This window comes from Cucumis melo, chromosome 1 (genome assembly GCF_025177605.1).
Source record: "Cucumis melo cultivar AY chromosome 1, USDA_Cmelo_AY_1.0, whole genome shotgun sequence".
Classification (NCBI taxonomy): domain Eukaryota; kingdom Viridiplantae; phylum Streptophyta; class Magnoliopsida; order Cucurbitales; family Cucurbitaceae; genus Cucumis; species Cucumis melo.
Genome location: NC_066857.1, coordinates 6893668 through 6908276, shown reverse-complemented (window position 1 = coordinate 6908276; position 14609 = coordinate 6893668). Strand labels below are relative to the sequence as shown.

The following is a 14609-nucleotide window of genomic DNA, read 5'->3' as shown; positions in this document are numbered from 1 at the left end:
TTGCACACAGAGTATTATTTGAGTGAAGTTCTAAATGGTCATGCTTTAAGGTCTTGCATGCATATCCCAGTTTAGTGGATGCTCTAGAGAATTTGTCTAGAATTCCATAGGAAGCGACCCTCACTTCTACATCCACAAAGGTGAATTTATCAAAAGTACTACTATAACTAAGTACCTTACTTGACATCAAGTATATAATTCATTAAGAACTAAGTTTAGCCTTTTCATTCGCTTTAGCATGTCATGTTAATCATTGTATCATAAGAATTGAACTCCTAGGTATTTTAGGATGATTCTCTTCATATTACTTGTTATCAGTTATTACCCATTCAACTTGTTTTTTAGGATCTCCAACCTTTCAAGTTAGGTTTACCTCACATGTGATTCAATTTTCTATAGGCTTGATTCCCATTCTTTTTTAGGTTTGGAAAACCTTCTCTCTAGCTAGTCCTTTCGTCAAAGGATCAAGCCAAGTTATCATCAATCCATACGTGATCCACTATTACTACACTAGTAGTGAGAGACTCTCTAATGGTATGTGTTCTAAACTTTTACAATAGTTGCAGTACTATCGCAATTTACTAAGGAAGATACTAGGTGAATCAGCACACGAATTGTCTAGACGTTTAGCCTAGGTATTAAGGCTTCTCAACATACTACTCCTTCTAGGGCGATTTGCAACAACACTCTCACTAATAACTTGAATAAAACTAAACAATTAAAAATATAGCCACTTGTAGCCTTTGAGTCATCCACGAGGGTGTTCTAATCAGCATCGTTGTAACCTTCTAGAATAGTGGAAAACTTTTGGTAATGATTAGATTAGCAAACTTTTTGTTTCATTGCTTAGAAGCTTGTTTTAGGCCATAGAGGGATTTATCTAACTTAGAGACTTTAGATTCTTGACCATGGGCTATGAAACCTTCAGGTTGTTCCACATAGATCTCTTCTTCTAAATCACCACTTAGGAAGGCATTCTTAACATCCATCTGATGTACTAAAAGATTGTTCAAGGTAGCTATAGAAATCGACACTTTAATTGAGGTGATTCTAGTCACTAGGGAGAAAGTGTAAAAAAAAAAGGTGTTTTTTCTTTGTCTAAAACTTTTTGCTGGTGTCTTGCCTTATACTTATACACTAGTCCATCAGGTTTTAGTTTCTTCCTCAAAACTCATTTACAGCCTATTGCTTTACAGCCATGAATTATGTCAACTAGGTGTCAAGTTCTATTTGATTCAAGAGAATCCATTTCATCGTTAACTGAGAGAAATATCGTCTTGTGGAATGATCTGCTTGGAGGTTTTGCACAAAATGGACTTTTCCAAAAAGTGATGTAATTTTTCTCATACATGAAACAACATGGACCTCACTCTAATGAGTTTACTTTCACTAGTACTTTTAGTGCATGTGCCTCCTTGCACTAACTCGATTTCGGTAGTCAACTTCATACTGTTATGATCAGGAACAAGTTTGCATCTAATCTATTTGTTGCAAATGCGTTGGTAGACATGTATGCTAAATCAGAGGCTTTAAAGGAAGCAAGAAAACAATTAGAGTTTATGAAAGTTCATGACAAAGTTCATGGAATGCAATAATTATGGGGTATGTGAAAGAAGAGTATAATGACGAGGCTTTCTTTATGTTTCAAAGAATGATTTCCAATGGGGTTCTTCTAGATGAGGTGTCTTTGGCCAGTATAATGAGTGCTTGTGCAAATGTTTAGAAGTTTAACTGACGCCAACAATGTCACTGTCTCTTAGTTAAAGTTGGTTTAGATATAAGCACTTGTGCTAGAAGTTCCCTCATTGACATGTATGTGAAGTGCGTCGTTGTTTTGGCAGCTCATGATGCCTTTTATTCTATGTCCTTTAGAAATGTTGTCTCCATAAACGCTTTGATTACTGGCTACACCATGAGCCACTTAGAGGAAGCTATTCATCTATTTCAAGAGATCTAGATGGTTGGATTTAAACCTACAAAGGTCACATTTACAGGTCTTTTAGATGGATGTGATGGAGCATTTATGCTGAATCTTGGAAGACAAATTCACAGTCAAGTTATCAAGTGTGGTTTTCTATCCAATAGTGAAATGGTGTGTGTGTCTCTTTTCTGCATGTATATGAACTCCAAAGATTTGCAGACTTAGAAACACTCTTCTTTGAGCTTCAGTATCAAAAGGTTTAGTTGTATGGACTGCTTTCATTTCAGGATATGCTAAAAAAAATCACCATGAGAAGGCTTTGCAGTTCTATCAATCTATATGATCAGACAATATATATCCAGTAAACGTTGCAATTTCAATGAGCTTTAGGTAAGTGTTTTCATTAGCTAAAGATTGGTTGATTATTTCTAGATTGAAAAAGATTTTAGAATCTCTATGTTGCAATTGGTGAGCTTATTGATTTTTCTTGTTTGAAAATTATGGATTGTTTGTAGGTTTTGAGCTTTGATTGGTATTAGTGTCCTTTCAAATGAAAGGAGTAGACTTAATAAGACTATGAAATATATTGCTTCTGTTTCCTTGTTCATTTCATGAAGAAAAAGCCCAAATTCTTTCTCATTGTGGTTAATGTGTAGTTGTAGTTGTGGTTAATGTGTATTCCCTTAATAGAGTAAAGTAAAGCTAAGAATCGATTAGAATAAGGCTATTTATAATATTTGTTGTTTCTTTGTATGTTTTTGATGTTGTAGGCATTTTAAGTGAAGCTTCTATAGGATGACCTTCACATATTCCTTTATGGAATGACCTAAGAATTGATTAGAGTACAATAAAGCTACGCCACTGATTACAATTATTTCTTTTATGGAAGTTGCACTTAGTAATAATATTTCATCCTACTATTATTTTCTTTTAAACTTATTGTCTTTGATAAGTTTACTATTTCATCCTACTGTTATTTTCTCATTTGCCCCAAAATTATCTAGTCAATGTGGGTTCCTAAAATTCTACTTCACCTAATCTTTGGTATTACATTGGTTTTAGTTCCTGATGTGAGGCTTGCTCATAGAATTAGAAGTGATACGGTAGAAATAGGCAGGGACATTAACTCTGTTCTTGAACAGGTAAAATATAAATATTCTTTCTTGAATTAAACCTATTCCATCTTTAGTTAAAAAGGTTGAAGGCTGTGTATACATTGAAATATTTTGGGTGTCTTGCATAGCTTACTATCATCAGTCCGGTCTATCTCAATTCAACGATGTGAGTCACATTACATTGGAAATGTTATCTTTTGGTTTTCGTTCTTCTTGTTTATTATGTTAGGTTTCATTTCTCTATTCTTAATTGTGATTATCATTGTAATTATGAGTTTGTGATTTGAATTTCATTTTCATAAACGCTAATGTAGATTTTTGAAGTTTTCTACTTGATCTGAATACTTTTTAAAATTTTTTGATATAGATGATAATTCCTAAGACTATATTTTATCAATTAAGCATTTGCATGTTGATTTCATTTTGTTTGAACAAAAGTTATATTTACATATCCTAGATCACATTTTATCAAGTTTCGTTTCTTTATTCGTAATTGTCAATGTCCTTATGATCCTAAGTTCACTACTTGAATATTTAAGGCTAATGTAGCTTCCATAAGCTCTGTACAAATCTTTGATCTTTTTTTTTTTTTTGTTTTTTTGTCCTTTTCATGACAATTCTTGGATATACTTTAGCAATTAGGAATTCATAAGTGGATTTCATTTGGCGTACAAAACGTATACTTATGATGATAATTCCTTGACTGTACTTCTTAGTTATCATGCTAGATTCAGTTTCTTTGTTTGAAATCGCAATGTCATTGTAGTTCTGAGTTTTCTACTTGAATTGAATCTCTGTACGTGATTTTGAATTTTGAACTTGTATTATGATGATAATTCCTTGACTGTACTTTAGCTATTAAAAAGCTTTCTTGTTTTATAAATTTGTATTGCATTTCAACTAAATTGTAGGTTCGGACTTGTTCCAACAAAGATACAAGCACTTTTATGTGAAAATTAGTTAATAAAGACACTCTTTTAGGTTTTTCATTTGCTTTGGCCTATGTTCTCTTAAACAAGCTATTGATTTTGTTTAAAACAAAGTCTCTTTTTTTTTCCTAAAGAAGGCATCTAAGTTACTATGACATGCCATATGTTCTCTCTTATTCTTTTGATAGCTATGTGAGCAACCATTTACTAATTCTTAAAGTATGTTTGTAAGCTTCCAATACTTCATAGAGATCCTACATTTTGTTTCTATTTGAAGGATATAATTCTTAGTTAATATGTGACTTTTTTTTTAACAAAATGTCTACTTGACTTTTTATGTTCTACATATTGATACGAGAAACTCATACTCAAAGCTTGAATTGGATGAAATATGAGTGGAGCAGGCTGAATTTTTAGCTCGGTACATATGATAGACATCTAGATATGATCTTAATTTTGTAAATGGCTAAAATATGAGAATGTCCATAACCTTTTTTGTGTAAATGTTTTGTTCATAGTCATTATACTTATATACATGAGGCTAGATGCAAGGGGATAGATTTAGTTTTGGTATACAACACATGTTTTTTGTTATAAAAGATAGCTATTATTATTGTTGATTTTGGAATAGGCCACATATAAGAAATTTTAGTTGGTTATATTTGGATTGGAATTCTGTAATTGTTGATAACATTGCCAAGAAGAATGAAATTATTGTTGGCTTACTAGTTTATTTGTCATTTTTTTGTTGTGTAACTACTGGTTGGAAAGGAATGTACTTAATGCAGGAAACAGAAAATAGAAAATTTGTATATTTAATATATTAATAAACAATATACATAATGTTAATTACATGACAGTTTTTTAGTGTCAACTATAAAATTTTACTTGACGTGTAAATAATGTCAAGTATGCGATTTTGACGGTAGATTACTTGACATTAATACAGTGTCAAGTAAACGTATACTCGACGATTTATTAGTGTCAAGTAAAGGTATACTTGCGTGTTTTGAATGTTAAGTAAAGATATACTTGACGTGTTTTGAATGTCAAGTAAAGGTATACTTGACGATTTTTTAGTGACAATCGATTACTTGACGCTTTTAAAAACGTCAAGTAAAGATTTGCTTGACACTGTATTAACGTCAAGTAATCCAATTTTTGTAGTAGTGTATCTTACCCGACCAAGCAACATTTGTTAATGTTCTTCGAGCATGTGCTGGAATGTCTTCTCTACAAAACGATCAAGAAATTCATTCCTTTATCTTCTATATTGGCTTTAACATGGATGAAATAACTTGTAGTTCTTTTATAGACATGTATGTAAAATGTGGTGATGTCAAAGGCTCTGTTCAAAATTTTCATGAAATGAAACATAGAAATAATGTCAGATCTTGGAACTGTATGCTAGTTTAGAAAGGCTATGCAGAAGAAGCACTTGAAACATTCAAGAAAATGGAGCAACTATCCATCATACCTGATTAAGTGGCATTCCTTGGTGTTCTTTCTGCTTGTAGCCATGTCGAGCGAGTATCTAAAGCTCGAAAGGTATTCGACTTGATGGTTAACGATTACAAGTAGAGATGTCCACGGGGCGGGGCGGGGCCGGGGATGCCCCATCCCCGTCCCTACCCTCTATCCCATTTCCCACCCCTACCAATTTTCCTGCAAGGAACGAGGTGGGGATTTCGTGGGGATCGGGTTCGCCGCGAAAAAATATTCCCCGTTTTTTTTATTTTTAATCACATTTTCCAATCCACGTTTACTTGAAATGTATATACATATCCAATGTTATTTTATTTTTTATAGAATATTATCAATTTTCTTATTTAAAACAATTCAAAATGTCAACTTCTCATTGTTGATAAAAATAAAAGTTCAACTATTCGAAGATACATTTAGAAATCAATCCATAAAATTCAAAATTCCATACAAAAAAATAAAAAATCAATCCATAAGTATTCTAAAAAAGCCTCTAATTATATTATATTTTTTAAGAAATAACAACATATTTTTTAAATAAAAGTTTACAAAGCACAAGTCAAAGCACAACATAAACATATACATATACTTTTTAAGAAAAGTTCACAACATCGAAATGAAATTAAGGGAAAAAATAGAGAAAAAAAAGGGAAAGAAGAACATCAAAATAGTTTTTTTACTCTTTTACATACTATTAAATATGTAAATAAATAAATACTATATTTATATTTCATTATATATATATATATATATATATATATATATTTGCTTATTTATATTAAGTATATTTATGTTCGGGGCGGGGCGGTAGATCGGATCAAGGTCTGGGTCGGAGAATGTATTCCCCGTCCCCGGCCTCTTGTTGCCGATGGGGAAAAAATTTCTCCACTCCCTCCGCCATTCCCCGTGTATTCAAGAATTTTTCGTCCCATTTGGGGCGGGTCCTGCAGGTTAAATAAACATCTCTAATTAAAATTACAGCTAAGAGTGGATCACTTGGGTCGTATGGTGGACATTCTTGGGAAATGGGGTTTCCTCTATGAAGCAAAAGAGTTCATTAACAAGCTTGGATGTAAAACAGCTCCAATGCTATGGTCTACTTTGTTAGGAGCTTGTAGAAAATATGGAGATGAAGTTATGGGAAGCGTATAGCTAACATATTAATGGAATTGAAACCACAAAATTCTTCATCTTATTTGTTGTTGTCTAGCATATATGCTGAATTAGAGAATTGGAATGGAGCTGATTTTTTAAGGAGAGAAATGAAATTAAAGGGTGTGAAAAAGTTGTCCCGATATAACTAGATTGAACCGAGAAGAGATGTACGAGGTAGCTCTTGTACAATTCAAGAGCCTACCAACTCATAAAAGAGAAATTAAGAAAATCTCTAATCATTCCCTTGTTTATAAAAATGAAGGATTAAAAACCTTTCGTACGTACTAGACTTGTTTTTATTATCATCATCATTATTTTGACAAACGTGAGGTAATAATTCTTCCTACGAAATAATACAAACTTCTGTTGGTTGAGTTGTGGTTGTCTTCATCGAGGTGATTCTTAGACTTTGGTTGAAGTGTATTTTTAGGTAGTGTGATGTGACCTTAAATAGAAAATTGGATTTGACATGTTTGTGAAGATGGAAGCATCCACACACACAAATCTCTTCTAGTGGTTTATCAAATAAGGTGTGATATCACGTAAGACTTAGGATTGATCCAACCCCAAATTAGAGTATACATTCATATTTTCATATCTTTTTTTCCACTATAACATCATAAATTAAAATGTAGAGGTAGAGATTGAAGTAAACAAGTGTAACATAAATGAGGCAATCGTCTCTAGTTTAAAACTATGAAGTTATCAAAATTGTCAAAAATGAAAGGAAAAAAATGGCAAGATATTTACCAGCAATATTTTTTGTAAATTATTTTTGCTGGTTTTATTTTATCATTTGTATAAATATTTTATGACTTTTTATTATATTTGAAAAGATTCATTAACTTTTATCAATACATTAAATGATATTACCGTTTGATTAATTAATATATTAAAATTAGGTGTGATTGCCATGCTTAATTTTAAAAATTAAATGAAAAATATTTTTATTAACAAAATTAAAACAACATTTTCCATGTACAATTAGACACGTTGGTTTTTGGACATCTTCTCTCGATATACTACTTCCAACATTCTTAGACTCTGTTTCAGATTATTATAACTTTTAAAATAATTAGTGGTAACTAAGGGTGATTATTGGTCGGTCGAAGTCAATTTTTTGACAAAACCGATCCTGAACAAACCATAGTCGATTTAGTAAAGTGCCAAATGGATCTCGACATTGATGAATAAGGGTCGGTCAGTTTTTGTCGAGTCGGTCGGTTGACCGTCAAATCGGTTTAACACTAAAAGATAATTTTTGGAAAATCTCGATTTGAAACTTTAAAAAACCGACCCCAACCGACTTTAGTTTATTCACTCCGATAGTAAATGTGTTTTTACAAAAATTAATTGTTATATGAAATTGATTAGTGTTGGGTAAATATCAAATTAAAAAAAAAAAGAAAAGAAAACAAAAGTTTGGTGAATTTAAACACTATAGATGTGACTGAACTATAATAACCAAATTAGAGGGAATATATTATTTAAATTATTTAAACGTTGATATTTAATATAAAAAATTCACAGTTAATTATTTATCAGTTTTATAGTTTAAATTGGAAATTATGTATTTTTATTTCTTACAACTATATGATTAAAGTTGGTTATTATATTTGATTATAAGATGATTTAAAAAGAAATAGTTGGTATTTAAGTTGCAGGAATTTTGTTTTAATTTAAATGATTGTTGAATCAAACAGAATTTGATTGATATTATGATAAAATAGTGGTGAACTAAAAACATTCCAGTAGAGAATATGGTAAAAAAAAAAAAAAAAGTTAATGAATAATTTACTTTATCGAACATCTCAAAATATGAGTGAAAATATTGGAATTACTTTTTGACTTTTCTCACAAGTCACAACCAACTCCTCCTTAAACCAAACGAAGATTCCGATTAAAAATATGAAATTTGAACACAAAGTTCATACTATGCCACTACATTATTTGCACTATAAATATATTCAATTATTTCCTTTCTATTTAGCCCAATGACGTCAAATTTTCTTGTTCTACGTCATTTTCATTTCAACTTGAACGGACTTACTTTTGTTCTTAGCCTACACCCAGCTCTACGAATCCCAATTCTAGAGTTAGAGCCTAAATCCGCCAAAAGAAACACCTTTTGGTTTGGTTACACTTTGTTTACTAATTTCATCATATAGTTCAAAACAAAGGTACCGTAGTATTGGATAATTTCATCACTCACTTCATTCATTCCACATTTTTCAATGCATTCTTCTCACTCTAATCATCATTTCCATCTCAAGACCCGCATGCATTTAGCAGCAGAACCTCCTCACCTCACCCCCACTTCAGCTTACACGCAAAGCCATATCTCCCCAACGAAGATCTTGTGACTGATAACCTCCCTTTTTCTTTAAAAGTGGACACAGATTCACGTGCCCATTCGAACAGAATTTGGTTTTTTCCTGATTATAATATAAATTCCTTTGGGGGTTCGTTGATTGCTTTTGAATTAAAAGGGGTTGTTGAGTTTTGGTCTTTGGGGGAAGCTTTTTGGTGGTTTTTCTGAGATGGGTTGGTGGGGTTCTAGTGGGGTTTTGTTTCTTTTTGGTTTTCTCTGGTTACTCAGCGGCGGAGTTAAGGGGTTTCCAAGTGAAGATCTGGTGCTGCGGTTGCCAGGTCAACCGCCGGTTAGCTTTAAACAGTATGCTGGGTATGTTGACATAGATGTGAAAAATGGGAGGAGTTTGTTCTATTATTTCGTTGAAGCAGAGGAGCACCCAGAGAAGAAACCTCTCACTCTGTGGCTCAATGGAGGTTTCTTAACTTCAATTCTCTGTCTCTAAATTTCTCAATTCTCTATGTCTCTAAATTTCTCAATTCTCTATGTCTCTCTAAATTTCTAATCTGAAGTTCGTTTCAAATCAGTTTATGTTGCTTAGATGGTTCAAAATTTTCATTCCATCTGTCAATTTCCTCTTGTTGGGAGTGTTCAATTTTGGGTTTTCTATGACAATGAGTACCTTTCCATATTTAAATCTCATCACATTTTGAATTTTAACTAAGATTATTTAGTTATTCAAATCACGTAATGCTATTTTTTGTTGATTATTTGATGGATTATTGTCATTAGGAAGAGAATTTGAGATTGAAAAAGTGAATCATTCTGTGGTTAGGTCCTGGTTGTTCTTCTATTGGTGGAGGTGCTTTTACAGAGTTGGGTCCTTTTTATCCCAGTGGGGATGGAAGGGGCCTCAGGAAGAATCCCATGTCTTGGAATAAAGGTAAGAGAGGTTGCAGTTGAATAGATTCTTAACTGTATAATTGAATTTGAAGTTTGAACCAACTGAGTTTTGTTTTGAATTATTTGAAGCTTCAAATCTTCTCTTTGTTGAATCTCCTGCTGGAGTGGGATGGTCATACTCAAACACAAGTTCAGATTACAACTGTGGGGATGCCTCAACTGGTAAGGGAAATCGTTGGTTTCACAATTTCAAGTGTGTTTAGATAGTTTAGGATGTTTGGTTCATAAGTGTTTGTGTCACTCAAGTTACAAAGTTGAGTGTATATCTTGTGAGTTTGTTTACTTTATGGTTTGAGTTGTTAAATTCTGGAGGCTGGAATTGCATTTATTTAGTCTTATGAAATCTACTTTTGATACTGTAGACTAACTTTTACAAATCATAAACATAAACTCAAACGCCGGTCACCCAATTCTAAGTTTCTATAATCTGTTCATGGCAGCGAGGGATATGCATATTTTTTTCATGAATTGGTATGAGAAGTTTCCATCATTTAAAAGCAGCGCGCTGTATCTTACTGGTGAAAGTTATGCAGGTTTGTTAAACGTGAACTAGATCAAATTATCTTTTTCAGTGATAAGCAAGTGTGGTAGCTGATAGCTTATCGTATTAACTTAATTTGACTCGAAGAAAAGTAATGGAAAATGAATCTTCACTGAGTGTCATTTAAAGGAATCAATAGTTCGTTCAAAAAATTTGATAAAATTAAATTCAGATTGAGAATCTCTTTCCTAGTGTAGTTTGGACAATTTTCATTAATAGTTTCGCTTTTATTACACAGGGCATTACATACCACAGTTGGCTATTGCTCTATTGGATCATAATGCGAAGTCCAGTGGTTTCAAGTTCAACATCAAAGGAGTTGCTGTAAGGAATAGTAATTTTATTATTCAGTTTCTTTTAGTCAAATTTTTATTTACTGTTCGTATGGGTTTACCTTTTTAGATTGGGAACCCTCTATTGAAACTCGATAGAGATGTTCCAGCAACATATGAGTATTTTTGGTCGCATGGAATGATTTCAGATGAAATCGGCATTACCATCATGAGCGAATGTGATTTTGAGGATTATACTTTTGCAAGTCCTCACAATGAGTCACATTCATGCAATGAAGCCATATCCATGGCAAACCAAGTTGTTGGGAATTACATAAACAATTACGATGTCATACTTGACGTGTGCTATCCATCTATAGTGGAGCAAGAACTACGGTTGAGGAAAATGGTATCGACTACATCTTTGTAAACTTTAATTTTCTAATCCGTTCAAGTTGAGTACTTCAATTGCTGTTATCTAAGTCTTCATCTACTTTCTGCAGGCTTCGAAGATCAGTTTGGGGGTTGATGTCTGCATGACCATGGAACGAAAATTCTACTTCAACCTTCCAGAGGTTCAGAAAGCCCTTCATGCTAACCGTACCAAATTACCTTACCGTTGGTCGATGTGCAGTCCGTAAGTGATACTTGTAGATGTATTTGTTACTTTAACCTTTATGATACTCCAAAATAGTAGCTTTTTTTACAAAAGAAAACTCATTGTTTTCAAATTAGGAAAAGAACTCATTCTTTGCTGCTTATGTTCAACCACTATACATTGCAAAATCCATTTCAGGAACTTAACATTTTGTGAACTTGATGGACAGTGTTATAAATTACAGCGACACTGATGGTAACATCAACATACTTCCGTTGCTTAAAAGGATAATCGAACTTCGAATCCCAGTTTGGATATTCAGGTATCTTTGTTTCACAACTGAAGCAAGAATCGTGTAGTTGGTTCGTTGATGTATTAGTCGTGACATGACTTTGTAAACCTAACTTCCGTTGTAGTGGGGATCAAGATTCCGTTGTACCCTTGTTGGGATCTCGAACGCTCGTCCGTGAACTCGCACATGATCTAAAGTTCAAGATTACGGTCCCATATGGGACTTGGTTCCACAAAGGCCAGGTACCTTTTGCATCCTAATCGTTTTCCTTTTTCTTTTCAACTTTTGAATTCTGATTCCATCTTAAGCCATGGGTGCACTTTGGCAGGTTGGAGGTTGGGTGATCGAGTATGGAAATCTGTTGACGTTTGCGACAGTAAGGGGTGCTGCTCATATGGTACCTTATGCGCAGCCATCTAGAGCATTGCATCTGTTTAGTTCATTTGTTGGTGGCCGGAGACTGCCTAATTCAACTCGCCCTTCAATTGAGGATTAGATAAGTTTTCTACACAGATTACTCATACTTCATATGCATTCTGGAAAATGGTAAAGAAGAAAATAATTAAACATTGATCCCTCAAGTCTGGGGCAATTTTCAATATTGAATTATATGGTTTCTACCAGTTAGTTTCTTCTTATTGAGTAGTTTGAAAAGTTGGGTATGAATTAGAATAAAAAAGAAATTGATTCTCTGGATTTCTTGAGTTCGATACATCATTTTATGTTACGCTTTGTGCCATCAATTCCAAAATTATCGAACATAGTTCGAGGATTAAAGCTTAGTTGACTTTTGTGTACATGAAAGTCTTCAGAATTAGCCTACATTGAATTAAGCCACTTGCACTATATGTGGTGATTACAATTGAACTTTACTTTCAGTAATAAAAATTGAACTTCAGATTTTCATTTTTAAACTTAACTTTGTGTAGGAAAACTGAATCGATTAATAGTACAAGTCTTAGAGTTGGTCAACTTGTTATCCATTCAAGAGAAACATTCTATAATGTGGCATCCCAAGCTTAGGATTTGGAAGTTGATGGTATTGCGCTAATGTTAACCTTGGGAGATCTAATTTACCTAAGTTGGGATTTATGCCATAAGGCCTTATAATTAGTTTTTGGTTAATTTAACTATTAAATATGAAATATTAACTATTGATTAAAAATCCAAAATAACCTTATATAGTTGATATATAGTTGGATCATTTTCAAGGAATAACATTAAATATATATATATAAATTATAGGAATAAGGTTAAGCGACTTATCACAATGACACCATGGTACAACTCAATTTATAATAGTTATAAATTGTTTGATCTAAAGTGTTCATGTGAAGTTGCGTAAGTGATAGTATCTCATATGAAGAGTTTGTATAGATAGGACTATAAATATAATTGATCCTTTTTTATAAATTTGTTAATCGATGAAATCAATGTTGTTGGAATTAGTGCCCTGAATTTTGAATATCTCATAGTTTATAGTATTATTTATCTAATTAAAATAATAATTATTTTATTTGACATTTAGAATGCATTAACTCTAAGATTCATGTTCAAGTAACCTAAAAGGTCGGTAATAAATGTATAATGAAGTTTATACAAGATCGTTTCTCTTTGTAAAGTTATTTAATTTGATTGGATACAATTAAAATATATTATATTATAAAGTTTATTTGAATGCAATTCAAAGTTATATAACACGAGACTTTTTTTTTTCTGAATGAGGATGAAATAAATAAATTGTTTAATTTGATTGAGCTTCAAATTAAATAAATAACGTAAGAATTAAGAAAAAATTGTTTTAAATGACAAAATTGCTAAAAATCTTTACAAAAACAACAAAATATTGTAGTTTATTGAAGTCTATCATTAATAGAAAGTTACATTTTGCTATATTTATAAATATTTTGATTCATTTGGTATATTTGAAACCAACCCAAGAATCGATAAATATTGAAATATGTTTTAAATATTTAAATCTTTTTAACATGAGATATTAAAATGCATAATTATAATTCTACTAAATCTAAAATTAGTGAATAATTATAATTCTCTAATAGTGCTGGAGTAGCCTAGTAGAGTCCTGTACAAAGGACTCCTTGAACAATTAAACACACGCTACGATACAATTTCTATAAACGTTACGTTAGTTTTATTTTCATGATTATGTAATAAAACTTTAATGTTGTATAAACAATAAATGTCAAGATTTTTGAACTAATAATTTTCCCAAATTAAAGTTAGTTAAAGCATCCATGGATGGTCTTCTAAGAGATGATCTTTCTTTAGAACTTAATTAAGTTTATTGATGGGAAGAGTGAACTACTTGAATGAAATAGTGAGAGCACCAATCCTTAGAGTTCTATTTATAGACACAATCCACAACTCATCATGGTGTTTAATTAAAGAATTATATTCTTAGCTAATAGACCTAATAAAATAATAGGTCCGAAAGAGATAAAATAACATATAATGTACATAGACCACACTAATAATAATATTATATTAAAAATAAATCTAACACATTATGCAGAGATTTTCTACAAAAAATCCCAATTTATAAAGAAAGTTATCTAACAATTCTCGTTCTTCCTTTCCCCGTATCTCTCAATAGAGGTTCTCACAAAATAGATCTTTGCTATATCAAAGAAGAAAAGATCATCACTTCGAGGTGAAGATTTTACTACTCTTATATACACTACAAGAAGAAGGGGTCTACCGACGTAGGGGTGCATCAATCGAAGCCAGGAATGCATCAGGAGAGACTACGACAATGCAGAAACGTACGTTGGCAAGAACGTAATGAGAAAAGTGTCGTGAGAGGCTCTCCGACGTGCTAACGGGCCGACATTGACAAAGGGTTACTGCTGACGCAGTGTTCACCAACATGGTCAACACGTTGGCATTAAGGAACTGTCAACATCTGGTGGCAACGTCGCAGATAGGTACGTCGGTGTACATGAAACACCGACACGGCATCGACAGTCCATCTACCGACGCCGCGTCATTAGAATGACCATTTGCGACGCA

General features: G+C 32.5%; 1 protein-coding gene across 3 annotated transcripts; it reads left to right on the top strand.

Annotated features, from left to right (window-relative positions):
• Nucleotides 1-8638: 8638 nt before the first annotated feature.
• Nucleotides 8639-12275, top strand: LOC103500078 (serine carboxypeptidase-like 42). 3 transcript variants are annotated; one of them, XM_008463273.3, is made up of 10 exons: nucleotides 8639-9389; nucleotides 9749-9856; nucleotides 9946-10038; nucleotides 10317-10409; nucleotides 10656-10741; nucleotides 10820-11098; nucleotides 11193-11326; nucleotides 11517-11609; nucleotides 11704-11821; nucleotides 11908-12275. In XM_008463273.3, exons 1-10 carry the CDS (start codon nucleotides 9143-9145, stop codon nucleotides 12073-12075), a joined length of 1419 nt encoding a protein of 472 aa, XP_008461495.1. In that variant the 5' UTR covers nucleotides 8639-9142; the 3' UTR covers nucleotides 12076-12275. The 3 variants fall into 3 exon arrangements, with proteins under 3 accessions (XP_008461495.1, XP_050942062.1, XP_008461496.1); XM_051086105.1 differs by having other exon boundaries at nucleotides 8676-9389; nucleotides 11888-12275; XM_008463274.3 differs by lacking the exon at nucleotides 10317-10409 and having other exon boundaries at nucleotides 8679-9389.
• Nucleotides 12276-14609: the final 2334 nt, after the last annotated feature.